The following is a 20643-nucleotide window of genomic DNA, read 5'->3' on the forward strand; positions in this document are numbered from 1 at the left end:
GGGGTGGGGAGGGGGCGGGGATTGGGACAGGATATGAGGTGCTTGATCTGTGAAAAGATCTGGATTTTTGAATCCGAGACTGGGATTTAGAGGAATCTTAAAGAGACTGATCCTGTGTTTTCTATTTAGGTTTTATTTGGAAATTATTCTAAAATTATATCAATAACACTTTGCTTCTTACAGGATTTACCTGACTTGAAAGGTTAGTCCTAATCTACAAGCTAATGAACTAGGGAACTAGGAAAAAAAGTAAATTTTTTACAGCAATTAAAAACTAGCTAACAAGCAATGCCTCTACATTTAATGATCTGTATGTACATAGCTTCAGAGTGCTCAAGTTGTAAGGGTTGCTGTCCTCTCTTTACTCACTGATATCCAATAGGAAAGAGCTTGTCTTCACAGTCAGAGAGATCATTCAGAATTCCTAAGCAGTCAATCGTCATTGAGCCTGATCAAGAAAAGAACTGATTAGAAGTCATAATGGGAGGAATCATTTTATAACTGAGGACTAGAAAGTGCCCAAATAACAACACAGTCCTCCCAATAACCCAGGTCCAGGTCATACCAATCATCATGTGGATATTTTCTGGTTCTAAACCATTGAGGAACTTCCTTCTCAAGCTGATTCCTTCAAAGTCCACAAAGACTCTTCTAAAAACTTCAAATCCATTCTCAGGAACCACCTTAAATAAAAACCCAAGATTGCTGTTAATAGATTGTCTCTTTACACATTATATTCATGGTACTGGCTCTCTCTGAGCATCTCAAAATCACCTTTCAATCTTACTAGAAGCACCTCTTTATTTTTCATAAATAGGTGACCCTTGGAATGCCTAGTAGGAAAAGCAAAACTGAATTTACCATTTTGCTATTTTTTTTTTAGTATTTTTTCCTAAATTCCTGAAGAATTCAAAAAGCTACTATAAGCCATAAAAAGATGTGGAAGAAACTTAAAGGTATATTGTGAATTGGAATAAACTGGTTTGAAAAAGCTACATACTATAGCATTCCAACTATATAGGAAGCTCTGGAAATGGCAAATTCATGGAGACAGTAAAAAGATCAGTGGTTGCCAAGGGTTGGTGGTGTTGACAGGCAGAACACATTCTAGGGCAGTAAAAACATTTGCTTGATATTATAGTGGTGAATACCTGTTATCATACATTTGCCTAAACCCATAGAATGTACACTACCAAGAGTGAACCCAAGTATAAAGTATAGTCGCTGAGTGGTAATGATGTATTGATAGAGGTTCATCAATTGCAACAAATAGACAACTCTGGAGGGGGACACAATTAATGAGGGAGGCTGCATATTGTGTAGAGGCAGGGAGTATATAGGAAATCTCTGTACCTTCTGCTTAATTTTGCAGTGAACCTAACACTGCTTTAAATAAATAAAGTCAAACATATACATAAAAGCAACTAAAGCTATCTCACCTCGCCTTTGATCAAATCCCGATGTCGTTGGCAATACACTTTTTTATCATCCAGGAAGACACAGTTCTTGGCTCGGGAACACATGAAATGATAGTTGCTGGTGCAGGATGTAAGACAGCAACCCACAGTGGCTCCTGGCTTTTGGCAGAATTCACATCGCTTAAAAACAAAACAAAACAAAAAACAGAGCCCTATTCAGACTTTCAGATGTTTTAAATGTTTGTCATCTCCTCTATAGAATCATCCCATTCTCGCTTTCCTAAAACTAATTTTGTTGAATGGTAATCCGTTGAACTCCAGAAAAATCCTGAGGATCAGACTAGCTTCCTCAAATCCTCTCTCTACGACTATCCATACCATACAGCCTTTTAGCTATACATTTAAACACTACAACTGGATTTAGAATTAGATCTAAAACATAATTTTTCTAGGATTAATGACTGATTTACAAGACATGAAACTCTTAAAAATCAATCCTGAAAACATCTCAAAGCAACTCTTTTTTAAAAAGGTTTTACTAGTCAGAAACATAATGGTTCTTCAGTTATTAGACTGACATAACAAACTTATCAAATGACTCCAAGGTTTTCTTCAACTGGCCCTGTATGTTACCACCTTATTTTATTATTCAATCTGGACTCCTCCAGGAAGGACTTTCTGTTTATACTCACCACACAATTTACTACTGCTTCTTTGCAAGTGCTGTTTTGTTTGTTGGACAGCTTGTTTTATAATCCTTCATTTTCTCCTCTCCTTCAAAACAGAGCTTTTAAATTTTTCTCCTGCTGTTTCTGATTACTCTCAACTGCAACTGATCACTTCCCATATCTCTTCTTCATGTATTTATATGAATTTATTCTGTGGAACCTTAGAATATTGACTCAACTGAGGCCTCAGAGATCTCATTCAGTCTAAATCCCCTAATACATTGATACTTTTCTCACATATTTGAATTGTCTCCCAAATTAGGTAATACTTTGTTTTGTATTGCTTTTGTATCCCTTTTCCAAAGATCAGAATAGCAATCTGTCTATAATGTATGTCAATACTTGTTGGCTAACTACTCTGAAGACAGAGTAGTTAGCCAACAAGTACTTTTGTATAGATTGGAAATTTTTATAAATCTAGAGAATATAAAAATGAGCAATGTGGTAAGTTTATATAAATATGCATTGACTTCTTTAAAACCATATTTCTTTACCCACAGAAAGAACACCTAGAAAATGAAAGGACATCTCTTTCATAAAATTTACACATTAAGTTCTTACCAGCTGCTTGCCTCTGATCACAGCCATATGCACATTCTTTAGTGACCCATCATCATCTTCAAACACTTCCGCTGACCACAAAGCACAATTTACATGTGTCCATTCATTTTGGCCAATGTATAGCAAACGGCCAGCATCCTATGAAATAAAAAAATTTTTTTTCTTAATGAATAAAATGTTGGGCTGGGGTTATGGCTCAGTGGTACAGTGTTTGCCTCACACATGTGAGGCACTAGGTTCGATTCTCAGCACCGCATATAAATAAATGAATAGAATACAAGTCCACAAACGTCTAAAAAAATTCTAAAAAAAATAAAGGTCCATCAACAACTAAAATATAATATTAAAAAAAAAGAATAAATTGTCAAAGGAGGCTTTCCTTGATATTAGCTTTACTTCAGAGAAGATTACCTCAAGAAAACAAATTTAATTCTGTAATTTAGGAATGTACACAAAAATCACAATTCAGCTTTCAATGTTTCTGTTTTCTACTTCCCTCTTTCCTAGCTTACTTTTTCTATAGATTGGAAATTTTTATAAATCTAGAGAATATAAAAATGAGCAATGTGGTAAGTTTATATAAATATGCATTGACTTCTTTAAAACCATATTTCAAAACCAATTCTCTCAGACTGTATTAAATAAATACTTTTTGAAAAAAATGAAAGCTTAGCCAGGTGCAGTGGCACACGCCTGTAATCCCAGGGGCTTGGGAGGCTGAGACAAAAGGATCACAAGTTAAAGTCCACCCCCCCCCCCCAATACAAGGACTAAGGATGTAGCTCAGTGGGTAAATTGTCTCTGGGTTAAATCCCCTGCCCTGCTTGCCCAAATTGAAAGCTTACTATGTGCCAAGCATTAAATGAAGGCTTTGCATACATTATTTCATTTAATCCTTACAATCACCGTGAGATAAGCATTATCATCTTCATTTTAAAGCTGTAACTAAGGGTCAGAAATTACACCACTAACTAAGGTCAAAGGGTAGGTGGTAAAGCACAGAAGAGAACCTAGGCTGCCGTCACAGATGGAGCTCTTAACCACTCTGCTGGCTTACATTAAACTAAACAAGCTATGTAAAATGTAACTTATATTTTATTGACTTTCATGAAATTTTTGAGAAACTTCTAATAGAAAATACTGGACATCAGGGCTAGGGATGGAGTTCAGGGGCAGAATGCTTGCTACCATGTGTGAGGCCCTAGGTTCCATCCCAATACCACAAAAAATGAAATAAAATTACTTGACAAATTAATTTAAGGCAAATCAATTAATTTAGCTTTGAATCAACTAAATCAATTATTTAAAAAAAAATTTAAGAGCCACTTTTAAGGAAACATTCATTAAACAGTACTCAGCCAACAAGTGTTGACACAAAGGATAAACCATCCATGTGAAGTGCTTGTTAACTAGGATCTCTGGTCCCAAAATACTTACATTAGCACTGTCATCACCGTACATTAAACATAATGCACACTGTCTATTATCTTCTATGCCTGGGGGTGGGTTCAGCTCTGGACTGTCTTCTCGGCTCCTGTCAGTACCTTGGAACCCAGAAGACATTCAGTTAAAATTAGCAGTACTATTTCTGATTTCCAGCTAAAATAGTGTATAAAAAAATACTTTGGGGAAAAGTGTTCAAAGTTATGCTATTTCAGCATCTACATAATACTCAAATATTTTTACCTTAAGGTCTTGTTAACATCTCAAGTAAGCAAAAACAATGATGCTATTACATTTAAGGATGACCTGAAAATTGGTTTTTGATATCCAAGCATATTAAATTTTTTTTCAAGTATGTTAAATTTAGATTCACAATGTCAATTATTTGCATCTAGCAAAAAATGGATAACTCTTTGGTGCCTTACTCAAAATTGGTGGAGTAGGAGGATGTAGAGGAGTTGGTGAGTCTGGTTCTCCAGGCCCTTTGGGTTTGGGAGCTGGAATGATTTTCTTCATTAAAGGAGGCTGCTCAGTGTGGCTGTTTTCCTCTCGCTCCTGCCACTGAGCATAATTATGGTCAAGTGAAGGTGGAAGCACTGCGTTTGGTAACATCCCACTGCTGAAAATAATTGATTCAACAAGTATTTATTGAACTCCTACAATATACCTAAAACCATAAAAATCAAATTCTTGATATCATCAGGTCTTGGACCCATGTTTGAGCTATTTACAAAATGTAAGAATAAGTCACAGAATTGGAAAACTGCCAAAATACACAGAACTTTAATTTTAATATCATAATCTCAATATATGACTCTTGCCTAAACTTCTAGAAATAATTGATAACCCTTTCAAATATCAAAAACAGGCTGGGGTTTTGGAGCTGTAGCTCAGTGGCAGAGCGCTTGCCTAGCATGTGTGAGGCACTGGGTTTGATCCTCAGCACCACAATAAAGAAAGAAAGAAAGAAAGAAAGAAAGAAAGAAAGAAAGAAAGAAAGAAAGAAAGAAAGGCATGCTATTTGTTTACAACTACAAAAAAAAAACAACAAAAAAAAAACAGGCTGGTGACGTAGCTCAGCAGTAGATTGCTTGCCTAACATGTGCGAGTCCTTGGGTTTCATCCCCAGTACTGTCCTTTTCCCCAAATCAAAAGAATTTACTGGAATAAAATTAAAGGTTAAATATGAAGAATCAAGAGTAGTACACAGCATCGTTTAAACTAAGTAAAACAGAACCCAATTATAACAACTATGCAGCTGTAAGACATATGTTTTGTCCGTATGCCACAAATTAAATAAAATTCCCTAAAACCTAACAAATATGTAAGTGAAAAAAGAGGCAATAGCCTACAATGAACTAAAATGCTGGCTCCAAAACCAGCACTAAAAAGGCATCTCAACAGATTCATTTTTTTTTAATTTTATTTTTTTAGTTGTAGATATACACAATACCTTTGTTTTATTTTTATTTATTTTTATGTGGTGCTGAGAATCGAACCCAGTGCCTCACACAAGCCAGACAAACTAAGTGCTCTACTGCTGAGCCACAACCCTAGCCTTCAACTGATTCATTTTTAATATTAAAACTTCCTAGAACTCTGATTTCTAGTTGACAAGAAAGTACAGTACTTAATTAACTTACTTGCTTGACACTTTATTTGGCTCCCAAAACCTTGACTTTTTGACGCTGAACCATGGAAAAACTCGTTCCATTTGCTAAAAGAAAAACAAACAATGTAAACATGTTACCATTCATTTGGAAACCACAAAAAAACTGACAACTTCACACCAATATCACTGTTAATATTGAAAATAATTTCAGGCTACCAAGGCAAAGAACAATCCACTCAGGCAACTTCCTCCCAAAGAAGCAGAGGAACAAATAAAATTAAAAGGTGTTTTGTACACTTGGCAAAGCAAACAGAAAAGAGAATAAGTCCATTGTATTCATGGAGCAATTAGTCATAGGTAAGCAATAAAAACAGAACTGTTAATATCATTTACCCGAATAAAGAAGGACTTGACCATGCTGTTGGCTTTTTTAATCTCTGGCTGCCCTCCATCTGAATTAATGGCTGCTTGAATGATCTTCACGATATCATCACTGAACTCCAACTGTATACAAAAATAAAATATTAATTATTCATAAAACAGCAAACTCTCAAAATCACTTCCTCTTCCAGCACAGAGATCCAACAGAAAACTCACACCCTATTTTAATAATATAGTGTCATTCCTCTTTGGCTGAGGCCTGTGGGATTCACTTCACAACTAACTTAAAGCAATCAAGAGATGCAAGGCTAATAAGGCAAGAATGCAAACAAATTAGCTCTATCATGGTAAGTTACCTAGACAGGCTCACAATTTTTTACTTGGAACAAAATGAGTATAGAATTGAAGAGCAAATACAGACCATGAGATAACAAATGATAAATCCCTATACATTCTTAAAATCATAAAATTAAGATAATCTATCTATACTTGAATATCATAAAGACACATTATTCAGATTTGAGCTCAAAAGAGAACACATTAACCTCACATTAGCATTTTTCCCATAAACAGTTCTTAGCACTTCCTCTCATAAAAAATAATTTTCAGAGAACTCAGTTGAAAGCCAAATAAAAAAATAACATTTTAAGATATCACCATATAATAACCAACCCTTCTATTGAATCACAGGGCTAAAATAGCTCATATACTTTTAGGTTATTTAAAGCCAGATGACATTTCTAAATATAATACAAATAATTTTTAAAATTTATTTATACCCAGCATCATTCCACAAAGATCTAAGAAAACTAAATTGGCACTTGAAACACTGGTGGTTTGCTGTGGAGACATACCACAGATGTGTAGCTCCCCTGGTCCATTTTCCTCTTGACTCCCTCCAGATCTAAAGGTTGTTGATCATCCTGCTTGCTGAACTCAGTAAGAACTGGGGGATCAGGTCCTTCTGGAGAGCTGCGAGAAGGTATACTCTCCTCTGTCTCAGGGTTTAAGTCTGGAGGCTTCGCAGCCTGTTGCCAGAAAACAGATGTTTCTTTAACCTAACTCTTAAAATGAGGCATCCATGCACATTCTATTAAAGTTAATAAAGATGGTAAAAAAAAGAGAACACAAAAAGAACCAAAGATTTCTCAAAAGTGAAAATGATTTCTGAGAAGTTAAAATAAGCCTAGTACCTAACAGCTTAGTTAGGCTAGCTTAGGAGTTTTCCTTGATAATTTTCAAACCTAGTATAAAGAACTGAAACTGTGGGCTGGGGTTGTAGCTCAGTGGCTACAACTTGCCTAGCATATGTGAAGCACTGGGTTCGATCCTTAGCACCACATTAAAAAAAAAAAAATTTAAATAAAGGCATGCTGTCCATCTACAACTATAAAAAATTTTGAAATTGAAACTATGTCTATAACTCCTTTGGAATATGACATGGATAATTCATTTTCTTACTCAAAAACAACAAAAAAGGAGCTTTATGGTGAAACATCAGCCTCACTTCGAGTTAAAGTTATCTAGGTGGTTCTTTCCATATTATACCTTTTCCAATGACTGACTACTTTATAGACACATAGTTCACAACTTGGACAAAAAGCAGAAGTTTTCAAGTAGATTACTATGCCTGCCTCCCAATATTGCTCTTGCCTCTAGGCTTAAACCTCTCTTAATCCTTCTTCTCTACTCCAGGGAGAATTTTTTTTTTCCCTCTAAATAAACAACTTGACCCGTGGGTAAACTTCTTCACTGGCTCCCCATTATCAACAGAGTAAAAAATCCAAATTTCTTATTATAGTAGCAACGCCTTTGAAGATACAGTCCCTTTCTACTTCCTATTATACAGAAGAACTTATCCTAAAACTTTTCCCTAATGGTTATCACCAAAACAAGTAACTATAAAACTAAAAGAAGAAAAAAGCAAAACAAGAAAAAAAATCCTTTCTATTGTTAGGTAATATAAATATAATACAAATAATTTTAAAAATTTATTTATTTAGGTAAAAACCATGTAAGAACAAGCTTTCAGAAAACAAAATGCAACTTCAGTCTACCTGCCGGAAGCGTAGCAAATGGCTGGTAGTCCGTGAATTCAACAAAGCTGTCAGAACTTGCTTCAGAGAAATCTGTAGCTCTTTTTCAAGAGCCAATCGCCACTCAGCAGGATGCCGCTCAGTACAGTTGACACAAGTGTAGGCCACACTTTCCGGCAAATTAGATAGAATCTCATACATCTCATCTAGGAAAACAAAAAACTACAATAAGGAGGGCCTCTGAAGAGCAAGAGAGGGAGAGAAGGTAAACTATGCCACTGACCTTACTATAAAGCTGTATGTTAGAAACCCACCTAAGAGGCTACAATACTGTAGGACATTGTATACATTGATCTCCCAAAGGGACTTCATTAATTAATACTAATCCAGGATTTGGTTATTCGAGAACCAATAGGTTATGGTACCCACAAAGGACAACAAAGAAGTAAAGGGATGTGTTCAGAAGAAGTGAGCACAAACAATACAATGCTACTTATTCTAAAGACTAAACAATAACTTATTTTTAAAGAACTTTAAATAGCACTACCACAATTTTAGGTTTATAGTGCTCTGGGGGCTATAAATGTAGCAGTACCAAGGGAGAAAGAAACTGTAATAAAAAGACTCCAACCTTCTGTACCTGAAAGATTCTCACATTTGGAATGGACCCAGCGATCACACTTCCCACACTGCATCATCTTACTCTCATAGTCATCATCATCATAACACTTGTCACAGAGAGGGCAGAAGTTTCCTGAAAGCAGAGTAAAGATTGTAGTAGTGCTTTGGGCTCACATACCAATACTTTTAAGGGCCTCAACCTAATCTAAAATCTGTATTCTTCCAGACTAGCATTCACTTCTGAACCGTAGCATGGATCTGCTATGAACCTTGACACATCTACTAAATGTTAAGATTATTCTGGGCTTCTAGAATATTCCTAGGAAAGATTTGTATGTGCCACTATTTCTCTTCTTTAGACCCATTTATAACTGTCATGAGAATACCTTAAACATTTGAAAAAATGTTTAAATTTTCAAAAAGAGGTGGCAATATAGGAGTACACAACAATTAATTTAACTTTTCTCTATTTCCAGTGTTTCTACTGGAAAAGAGCTCTGAGCAGCGTTTTCTAAAATCCAGTATTATATACAGCCTTCATATATTTGCTTTATCTGTGTATCCCCTCTATTATTTATTACTTAATAGAACTCTTTAGGGGCTGGAGTTGTGACTCAGTGGTAGAGTGCTCGCCTAGCACATGTGAGGCATGGGGTTTGATCCTCAGCACTACATAAAAATAAAATAAAGGTATTGTGTCCACCTACAACTAAAAATAAATATATATAAAATAGAACTCTTTAAATTGATCTGCTTATTTTACTTAAAATAATTCTAGTAGTGACTTTATATCATTATTAGTCTAGGTCGATAAAATAACAGCTCTAAGGTATTGGTTACCTTTTTTTTTTCCCCTAGCCTAACTATTAAAGGCTGAGGCGGGAGGATTAAGTACAATCAAATGTATATAAGTCACACTTTGGCTCTATTGGCTTAGAGCATTCATTTGCAGTTAGCTACGATAAAAACTTCCCATGGAAGTTAACAAAATATTCCAGTTTCTAAGTAGTCTCTGCAAAGGAAAGAGCAGCAGTGGGAACATGGAATGTGTCTAACTGGCATCCTTGACACAACAAGTCAGATTCTGTTCTTCATTCCCCAAAGAGGCCAATTCGCTTTCAAAACACCATACACGGGCAAAATTGGATTTTTGGGTACCTTTAGCAAAGAGTTTGGCACAATCATGGCACAGTGAAAAATCATGAGACCACTGTGCATCCCACCCTTTGCCTGGAGTTGTGGATCCACAGCTCTTGCAGCGAACACACTTTGTACATATCTGGAAAAGAAGAAAAGAAATTCAACAGGAATTTTAGTTTAATTAGGGGCTGGGGTTGTGGCTCAGCGGTAGAGTGCCTGCCTAGCACATGCAAGGCCCTGGGATTGATCCTCAGCACCACAAAAAATAAATAAAATAAAGGTATTGTGTCCAACATAATATCTTTATTTAATTTTTTAAAAAATATTTTTTAAAAAATTAAAAATAAAAAGATCACAATGCTACTCATTTCTAGATTTTACTTCTTTATTGAGATGACTTTTCCTAATGAGGCAAAAAAATTATTACACTGAGATACTCAAGCAAGGATATGCCTATTAAAAGTTATATAAGCATAACCAATCCATGACAATTCTTTCTGAAACAGCATAATGTGCGTACTCACCCAAACTTTCTTTTTCTTTGTGGGTTTGGTGGGATAGTTTGGTCCCAGGCACTCAGGGTGATAGCTGTTTCGGCACTTATTACACTCCAGCAGTTGCTATAGGAGAATACAATGGCAAAAAAAGCAGGCATCACATCACCTTCACTAAATACCTCTACTTAGCACCCCATTTCATACATATCTTTAAGTGAGTATAGCACACCATTTGAACAACTTAAAATTTTCTCATACACCACTTACTCAATTAAAATAGAGATTTATTTCCTATGAAAAGCACTCAGTAGGTAAATTATCAGATAGATTTTTGGAATTTTTTCCAGTATCATTTTCTCTGCTAAATTTCCAAAATTCATTTTCCACAGAATCAGGCAATTGATTACACCCAATTAAATAGTCAAAACAGATTAAGTCAGAGGAGAAAAGAATATAGACATAAAACCTCAAAACAGAAGGCAGATATGGAGAGAGGAATCCTCTACTAGTTCTATTATTATGTTTTGTACCTTTGTAGCCTGATGCTGCCTTCCACAAACATGACAGAACTTGCATCGACGACAACACCAATTTTCCAGCTGGTCCTCCAGAGGGCGCTCGTTCTCCTCTAAACAAAACTTGTGGAAGGGCTCACAACACACTTGGCAATACACAAACTAAAGCAAGAAGATGGGAATACAGAAGCATGTCAAAAAACGGTGCAGGAAAAAAATATCAAGCATATCCCACTTAAATACTTTGAATTTTAGGAATCCACTGGTATTATACAGGTTGAGCATCCATAACTCCAAAATTTGAAATTCAAAATGTGCCAAAATCTAAAACATTTTGAGTGCTGATATGAGAAAATCCCATACCTGATCTCCAATGGCTCAATGTACCCAAACTTTGTTTCATGTACAAAATTATTATAAATAATTTATAAAGTTACCTTCAGGCTATGTGTATAAGGTATATGTGAAACAAATGAATTTCATGTTTAGAACTGTGTCTCACCTCCACCATATCTCATTATGTATATGTAAATATTTCAAAACCCCAAAAATAGCCAAAATCCAAAACACTTCTGATCTCAAGTATTTCAGATAAGAGACACTCAACCTGTATTTAACTAAACCCAGTGAATTAAATAGTCAATAGGCAATGCAGAAAATTCAGGGAACTAAAGTAGTAATGACAATAGAATTACAAAGTAATGAAATAAATATGACCTAAGATTTAACAGAAAATGCAAATACCATAGACGACATAAAAACTATGGGAATATAAGGGAGTTGGTTAGGAGGGCTTTAAAAGCTCATTACAATATGCCATATACTCTGTTTTATCCTTTCTATCTGTAATTTTTAAAATAAGTAACTTTCAGTTGCTACAGTGGTGCACATCTGTAATCCCAACACTTGTAAGACTGAGATAGGAGGATCACAAGTTCAAAGCCAGCCTCAGCAACTGAGAAGGCCCTAAGCAACTTAGTGAGACCCTATCTTAAAATAAAAAATAAAAAGGGCTGGGATGTAGCTCTGGAATAAAGTGCCCATAGGTTCAATCCCCTCCCCCAAAAAAGGTTATTTCCAAGTTCATAAAGCACTGTCAAAAATACTGACGAGAACCCCCCAATTTTTGCTTTACTGGGACAATTGATCAAACCTAAATAACTTCCTGATTTTGATAATTAATTACACTGTGGTTACAGAAGAAAATATTCCATGATTTTAGGAAATACAAACTAAGACAATTATTGACAAAAGGGCCATGTCTACAACTTACTCTCAAATTTTTAGGAAAAAAAATTTGTCTATATATATTACAAAAACGTGAATATATTTCATTTCTAATTTAAAAAAAAAAAAATATATATATATACAAAGAGAAACAGAGGAAAAAATTCACTTTTTAGGAATTCTGTAAAATTGTTGTGCACATCTATATATAATTTTGGTTTTTTTTAAAGAATTTTTTTTTAATATTTATTTTTCAGTTTTTGGCGGACACAACATCTTCGTTTGTATGTGGTGCTGAGGATCGAACCCAGGCCGCACACATGCCAGGCAAGCATGCTACCGCTTGAGCCACATCCCCAGCCCCTATATATAATTTCAATTAGAACAATACCACACTAAAAAAAAACATCAATTTAATCATAGAAGCTGAAGGACTGGTACTACAAAAAGTTAAGTTATTCCTGTGGGTAGTGTATGTATGAATGCAAAGCATTAGTCTACAGAGGAAAAAAGAGATACTGTGGACCCCTGACACTTATAAACCCACTATTCTTAGTCTCAGCAACATTTGAAGCAACCCCAGCACTTAGTACAATGTTCCTATGAAACACAAACAAAGTATCTCCTTAATGAACCGAAGACCAGTCAACAACTTGTAATTTTGCTAATGTATAACTACAATAGCAAGTGAGCAGAACTGAGTCTATGCTAGTTCTGAGTATCACTGACTATTCAACATCCAGATTTTAACCAGGCTTTGGATTTTGTTTGTAATTACTGAATACATATGTGATGAATAAAAGTTAACTAGGTATTCAGGAACTTGAGAATTGTATAGGTCTTAAAATTTATCCCTTATCAATGACAAAATACTGCTTCCTATTTAAAATTGTGCTATTCTCTTCCTTTCTCATCCTACTGCATCGACCTCAAGAAGATAAAAACAGAAAACAAAGGCCACCCACAATCCAACTACATTTTAAATATTATGATATAAATCATTCTCCATTTTTCCCCTCCCTCCTTCCCTCCCTCCCTCCCTCCTTTCTTCCTTCCTTCCTGTGCTTTACTACTGAGCCTCATCCTCAATCCTTTTTCATTTTGAAACAGGATCTTTCTAAATTGCTAAGGTTGGCTTTGAACTTATGATCCTCCTGCCTCAGCTTCCCAAGTCACTGGAATTATAGGTATGAGCCACTGTGCCCAGCTCTATGTATATAGTTTAAAAACATTTATTCAAACCCAAATGAGATCATGTATTATGTATACTTTGTAACCTTCTCTTTTCACTCGGTGACCTGTCATGAACATCTATGTTAATATCAGACCATATTATCATATTTGCCCATTATATACATGTCCTATCATTATTTTAACCCAGGCTCCCTATGATAGACTTTCAAGTTGTTTCTATTATTTATATTAACATGAAAAATATGAAATAAAGTCATATATACAAAGATAGAGAGAGTCACAGAGGTAGAGATAATCTGTCAACTTTTCTAAGTATTTCTTTAAGACAAACATGTAAGCCAGGCATGGTGGGACACACCTGTAATCCTAGCTACTTGGGAGACTAAAGCAGCAGGATAATTAAGTTCAAGGCCAGCCTGGGCAACTTAATGAGACTCTGTCTCAAAATGAAAAGGGCTGGGGATATAGCTCAGTAGTAGAGCACTTGCCTACCATGTGTGAGGTATTGGGTTCAATCCTCAGCACCACATAAAAATAAATTAATAAAATAAAGGTATTGTGTCCATCTACAACTAAAAAAAAAAGTTCCCATTTCTGCATGATTCTTTTTACCATGCTTTAATTCCCAGTTTTTGGTTACTAGAAGAATTAAAAATCCTCCCCTACAATGCCACGTTTTTTTGTTTCTCATTTTGTGAATTATCCATTTCTGTCCTTTGCCCACTTTTCACTAGATTTTGTTCCTTACTGTCAAAAAGAGCTTTTTATAAATAAGCGGGTTTTTGTAGTCAATGTGAAACAACCACCAATATTACGTTGTATATACATATAAATATGTAACATTGAATCCCACCATTACATAGAATTATATCAATAAAAAGAGAAAAAGAAGACAAAAAATTAAATAACCATTAACAATATTCCTTTTTATAAAGGGACACTATCATTTTCCTCATGTTTAAACATCTAATAGAAATACCAGAACTCTAATAAAGATTGAATTTAAAAGACTATTACTCTAAAAAGCAGGTTTCTTTCTGAAATCTCCAAAAAACTTTAAAATATTTCATTAGCTGATTTAAACAAGGATAGTACCTGCTAAATACCAACAAAAGGAATAGTTTCTTTTATCACGGCAAAATAATCTGTTACAGTTTCTAGGGTGCAAAGAAGCAGGATACTTACCTCTACATGCCCACTACTGGCACAGAGAAAGCAAACCACCCTGGGTGTTATAGGAACAGAGGTCAAGATTCCTAAGCCTCCCATCTCCCACACGTTTTCTGCTTCACAATCCTCCTGTAGGCAGAGATAAAGATCACTTACACAAGTTTTACAAGAGCCTGGGGGTGTAGCTCAGCAGTAAAGCACTTGTCTAGCATGTATGAGGCCCTGGGTTTAATATCTAGCAGTGCAAAAGAGCAGAAAAGAAAGTTTTATAATGACAAAATGAAGGTAAAAAACATTAATCAAAAGTGATATCAAGAGTTATTTCATTTCAGTGAGTCCAAACATAACTGTTTTTAAATTTTTAAATTTCAGATTCAAACTATCACCTCTTGGTTCAATTCTTAAATATACAGCCAAAATATACTTGGACTGAAATTTCCTTAGTTTTGCTAACTGAAGCAATCATCATAGTTTGAGCATTCCTATGTGAAAGAGTTACTCCCTCAGATACTGCTTAAGATGAACGGGTTTTTCAATGGCTATGTTCTTCAGGAAATTTAGAAACAATGATCACAAGAGTGACTAAAGCTCTTACACACCTGAGCCCATAATGCTAACCTGTAGTTATTACACATTTCTTCAAGTTGGTACTGATTTCCTCTCTTTCAACACTATTCATCACCATTTTCTTTTATTTAAAGGCCATGAATAAACTGCATCATTACTAAATAGCTTTACCTTAAAGTCCACTCTGATCCTGTGGACTCCATCTGCAGGGATTTTTTGCTTAGAACTATTGCCATTTGAGAGAGTGCTGAGTATGTTCAAAGTGCCTGTATTCTCCTGCTTATTGACTGGAGGAGGTTTTTCCTAAGGAGACAAAAGATGGTTATAGAACAAAACCACACCCTACTTGCCTTCACATTTTCAATTAATAAATCTGGAACATATGTTTACAACATAAGTATCCTATAAACAGAGAAGTAATCTTCAGAAAATTCTTAACTTGACTGGGATTGTAACTCAGTGGTACAGCACTTGCCTCACATGCAGGAAGCCCTGGGTTTGATCCCCAGCATCACAAAAAACAAAAACACTTAAATCCTCTGTTTCTGTCCATAATAAATAAAAACAGTATTTTTTTCCACAGGTAAAGATCATTTTTACAGACAAATCTTGATAAAGTATATTATATGTTGAGGACAGAAAGTGACCTGAAGAATAAACACATTCTTAGGTTACAACATGTGAGGTTCACAAAGAAGCAAAGAGAAAAAGACACCCCCCCAAAAAAAAGACATGGGCTAAAGCCTAGGCCTGAAGTTGGTTAATTTTAAGAAATTCCACCACCATTTACATAATTTTCCGTTAATCATGAAAATGTCAAGGACAAGGTTTTTCCCTGCATAACAGAACACAGAAAAACAAATCTCTCCTCACCTTTTCTTTTGGTTTTTGTTTTACAGGAATACTTGGGCGGGGAGCTACTTTTTTCGGTTTGCTTTGCTCTGGACCTAAAGAATTGAAAATATATTGCTATGAATGCTGGCAATGAATACTTTAGGTTCAACTGCTGTGAAGAAAGGGGCATTAGAAAAAAACAAAGAACTCCAAGAGTCACACTGGAAATTAAGATAATCTCTCTCTCTCTCTCTTTTTTTTTTTTTGCTTTTGTTTGTTATTACATAACAGTTAAAAAGAAAGTTAATTTTCTAGAACTGAATACCTCAAACATTTTAGGTTTCCAAATGTTGTTCCAGACACCAGTAGAACCACACTGTATAGCACTGTGGTTCACCATTCCTTCCTGCCTTCCTTGCTTACCTGACTCTGGTGGTACAGGCTGCTTTTTCTTAGGCTCGCTCGGAGTGATCTTGGGAATCTCTTTCCTTGGTGGTGCTGTGCTAGGTGGCTGAGGGGGGATGACTGGTGCTGTCTGGGAGACCTGCTTGCTGGACTTCCTAGAAGCAGGAGTGGTGACTTGTTTGGGCTCAGGCCCGGGTGCAGGGGCATTCCCTTCTTCAATCTTTTCCTCCACTGGCTTTCGAGGTGGAGGCTCATTGCTGCTCTTCTTTGGGGCAGGATCCTCACGTGCTGATGGGGGAGGTTTCTGACTAGAGTCCACCAAGCTTTTCACAATAGTGCTCTCTTTCTTTTCAGTGGTCTTAGACTTTTTCTCTTTCTTTTTCACAGCTAGGGGAACAACACAATAAGATAATCTATAAATATGAGAAAAATTTTTGTTAAAATAGAACAGAAATGTAACATCATCTTGTTCTCAGTTTCCTGCAGCTAAAGTTGGCACTGAAAGACTCAAGAAACAATGCCAAGTTGATCAGCTGAAGTAGCTACATTTTTATTTCTCTAGGAAGTGGGATGAACTACAATTTTTATGAATTTATTTATTTATTTATTTGTACTATGGATTGTCAAACATACCCCCAAATAAGGAAGAGTCAAATAGTCAAATGAACCCCCACGTACCTATCATCTAGCTTCAACAACCATCAACTCCCCGGGAAAGAGTAGAACTTTAAAAGAAAAAAAACAAAACAAACAACAACAACAACAACAAAAAACCCCTAGTATTCTCTTTATACTGAAGGTATACAACAATGACATAAAAGCAGGGACATCTGGGGGAAGGCCTTTTTACAACACTACCTTTAGCTTGCTTCTGAAGGTAGGCTTTGGAAGGCATCCATTGTAGATTCTGACATTTTCGCATCCTAGGAAACAAGGGATAAGCCATAAAATAAATTGCATTTAAAAGAGAAGCAACTGAAACGAGTGATGATTTATCTGCAAAAATCAGTGAATCTTTATTCAAGTTCATCCTAACAGCTGAAATAAGGACTAATTATTACCCAAGTTAAATCTGAGCCTTTAAAATCCTTGGATCAGCAATTTTGCCTACCTTTAGGATCTTAAAAACAGCAAATTATTTTGGAAATGGGCCTCAAATTTGTTGTAATTCAATAGTGACTATTACCACACACAAAATGATCAATTAAAATTTTTTTTAAATATTTATTTTTTAGTTATAGGTGAACATAATATCTTAATTTTATTTTTATGTGGTGCTGGGAATCGAACCCAGAGCCTCACGCATGCTAGGCAAGCGCACTACCGCTGAGCCACAACCCCAGCCACATAAAATTTCTTTTTTTTTAAGGTTTTTTTTTTTTAGTTGTAGATGGACACAATACATTTATCTATCTATCTATCTATCTATCTATCTATCTATCTATGCATGCCGAGGATCAAAATCAGTACCTCACACATGCTAGGGGAGTGCTCTACTACTGAGCCACAACTCTAGCCGCCAATTAATATTTCTTGTAATCATATGAGTACTGCTTCCTTTATAAGATTTAATATTCATATGCACATAAAACTGACTAAAATCACCCAGGTTCTGTCTGCCACTGTAATGCTATAGGTATATCTATCTCATGGCTTTGATAACTGTCATCCTTTGATTTAAATTTAATAAAACAAACTTAATATGAAGTCTAAAATTGTACAGTCTATTCCAACCCCTAAATTCTGTGCAGTTGTGTCCTATTATCATGTACCTTTTTGTAATAACTCACTTTTTACCATTAAAGGACCTAAGACAAAATTCTTCCTTAAGGACAAACCAAAGCACAGAAACTGTCTGCCCTGGTACAGTATTTCCTCCAACTATGCTTTAAAATAATCACTTTCATGTCATTCATTCATTCAGCATCTACTTGTGTCAGGCAATTTATGAGATGTTCAATTACCAAAATTTCTGACTATGTGACTCTTCTGATTCATTTTAAACAAATAAAATCACAGATGGCAAAAGTTTGACTAAAATGGGCGAAAAAATAGTATTCTGAGTCAGAGAGCCCAGAAATTCAGGTAAGATGTCTCTAAAGTTTCCTAACTGTCATGAAGATAAAAGTTGTTTCAATTGGCTCAATAAATATTCTGCTTAAACTTGTCAACTTTTAAGCAGAACCCTTCCAGAACTACACTAATATGGTAGTCACTACTCACATGTGGTTATTTAGATTTAAATTAACTTAAAAGAAATGAAATAAAAATGCAGTTCCTCAGTTAAACCTAGCCACAAGCCAAATGCTCAATAGCCACATGTGGCTAATGAGTACCATATTGAACTGAGCACATACAGAACATTTCCATCACTCCATTCTATTAGACAGCACTGCCCCAGAGCATTCCTTATTTAAGGACAGCCCAAATCTAAACACTTCACAAAACCCAACTCTGCAACTAATCTTGCAGCTCAAGGAGATTCAATACAATCACTTTCAGTTTCCTAATGTATCTTTGCAACAATTCAGGGATAAATAAGAAACCTTCATGATTGAGAGGCCAACACCTCAGAGTAAGACCCACTTACTTGCAGCACTGCTTCTTTATATTGCGGCCACCAAACTTGGGCTTGTCTAAGCAATTAGTGCAAACGCCACAGTCCTCAGGCACCTGGCAGCCAGGACACTGCCCACACCGCCTTGATCTTCGTCCTTTCTTTACTGGAGGTTCCTGAGGGGCCTTGTTTCTGGTGACAGGCTTAATTGGTTTGATGGGTGGAGCAAGAGGTTCAGCATCTTCTGAGCCAGCAATTGATGACTTGTCTGTTAAAGAAATGTGCCATTAATTCCAAAGGAGTATCCATTTCCTTTTTGGAAGTAGAGGGAAAAACCCTTAAAATCCCTTTGAATCATTAGATACATTCAAACTTCATTTTAATTAGTAATCAAAAAATGAAAATACATTTTTTGGAGGGTACTGGGGATTGAACCCAGTGACACTCTACTTTTAAGCTACAGCCCAAGGCCTCCCCTCCTTTTTATTTTTTAATTTTTTCTATTATCTTTAAAAATTTTGAGAGTGACTTGCTAGGTTGCCTAGACTCATGATCCTCCTGCCTCAGCCTCCAAGTTTCTGGGATTACAAGTATGTACCACCACGCAAAAATATTCATATGTAGAACTCAGATTTTTTTCTAAGTAATAATTTAGATGTTTAAAAAGACCTGTACCTTGCAGCTTAATGAAAACAAAAATCCAAATACTGAAAATAAGACAGTCTAACCTAGAATCAAGAACATGAATTGAATGCTTCTAAGGATTCTCTAAATCTCTAAATTTGTTAAAGCTGCAACCCAACATTTCAGAACTATATGGCAATTATGAGAATGTGTCTCACAGACCTCCAATTCCAGGGAGCATAACTGACCAAGGGCCCCTCTGAAATCCAATGATAAAGAGGCTACATGGTTGCTCCCCAGCAGTAAGTTACCAAGTAGGCTTGTTTCTGAGACACACAAGTCTTCTCTGATAGCCAGCTTTGTTGGAAGACTCCCTGACAGCCTTGCCAAACCTAACACTACATGGCAATCTAAGAAGGTTCTGCCCAACCTTCCTTCCCTCTCTTCTTGCACTAGAGTCTGACAGCTCTCCCAGTTTTCCCTGGCTACTTGTCCCTTTTTTTAATCAGGCATTTCCCGTAATAAAATCTTTACACATTTAACACCCTCTAGTTATCTGTTTTTTGAAAGACCCAAACTATGAACAGCCTACTGGTTATCTTTTTTTTTTTTTTAATATTTATTGTTTTAGGTGTAGATGGACACAACACAATGCCTTTATTTTTATGTGGTGTTGAAGATTGAACCGGGTCCCGCCCATGCTAGGTGAGCGCTCTACCGCTGAGCCACAATCCCAGCCCTGCTACTGGGTATCTTGGAAAGACTGGTGAACAAGTCAAAAAACTGTTTATATCCCAATACTAACCCTCTGACCTACCATCATTTCCCATGGAAGACAAAATCTTTTCTCGTTCTTCCCATGGTAAGGCACTCAGGGTGGGCATGTCATCAGGAAACACAGCTCGTTTTCGGCCAAGGGCAACAGCAGCTCTTCTGCAGACATGTTTAATTCGAGGTCCTCGCACAGAGGTCTCTGATGAATCACTTTCTTGACCCTAAACACAAGAAAGGCCAAAAATGATGATGATCATGCATGCTGCAAATATAATTAAATGAAGCCAAGGTATACTTGAGCACTTCATTAGATCCATTATCAAAACATGCAACTAATTA

The 20643-nt window shown here is 36.0% G+C and overlaps 1 protein-coding gene across 7 annotated transcripts in view; it reads right to left on the reverse strand.

Annotated features, from left to right (window-relative positions):
* Kmt2a (lysine methyltransferase 2A) overlaps positions 1-20643 on the reverse strand; it is an 84015-nt gene that overhangs the window by 26624 nt on the left and 36748 nt on the right. For 5 of the 7 annotated variants that reach the window (XM_058577160.1, XM_058577158.1, XM_058577163.1 and 2 more), the window contains 21 exons: positions 20348-20525; positions 18940-19174; positions 17208-17272; positions 16368-16736; positions 15984-16057; positions 15282-15413; positions 14559-14672; positions 10968-11114; positions 10465-10560; positions 9959-10079; positions 8811-8933; positions 8201-8385; positions 6998-7171; positions 6156-6266; positions 5794-5867; positions 4576-4769; positions 4145-4251; positions 2708-2845; positions 1440-1598; positions 566-683; positions 370-448 (listed from right to left, as the gene is read on the reverse strand). In XM_058577160.1, coding sequence (XP_058433143.1) covers positions 370-448; positions 566-683; positions 1440-1598; positions 2708-2845; positions 4145-4251; positions 4576-4769; positions 5794-5867; positions 6156-6266; positions 6998-7171; positions 8201-8385; positions 8811-8933; positions 9959-10079; positions 10465-10560; positions 10968-11114; positions 14559-14672; positions 15282-15413; positions 15984-16057; positions 16368-16736; positions 17208-17272; positions 18940-19174; positions 20348-20525 — 2993 coding nt within the window. The remainder of the gene's footprint in view (positions 1-369; positions 449-565; positions 684-1439; positions 1599-2707; positions 2846-4144; positions 4252-4575; positions 4770-5793; positions 5868-6155; positions 6267-6997; positions 7172-8200; positions 8386-8810; positions 8934-9958; positions 10080-10464; positions 10561-10967; positions 11115-14558; positions 14673-15281; positions 15414-15983; positions 16058-16367; positions 16737-17207; positions 17273-18939; positions 19175-20347; positions 20526-20643) is intronic. The other 2 variants (XM_058577159.1, XM_058577161.1) reach the window with 1 other exon arrangement.

This window comes from Marmota monax, unplaced genomic scaffold (assembly GCF_021218885.2).
Source record: "Marmota monax isolate L192 unplaced genomic scaffold, Marmota_monax_Labrador192_F-V1.1 WCK01_AAM20220418_F8-fsc00081, whole genome shotgun sequence".
NCBI classification, from domain to species: domain Eukaryota; kingdom Metazoa; phylum Chordata; class Mammalia; order Rodentia; family Sciuridae; genus Marmota; species Marmota monax.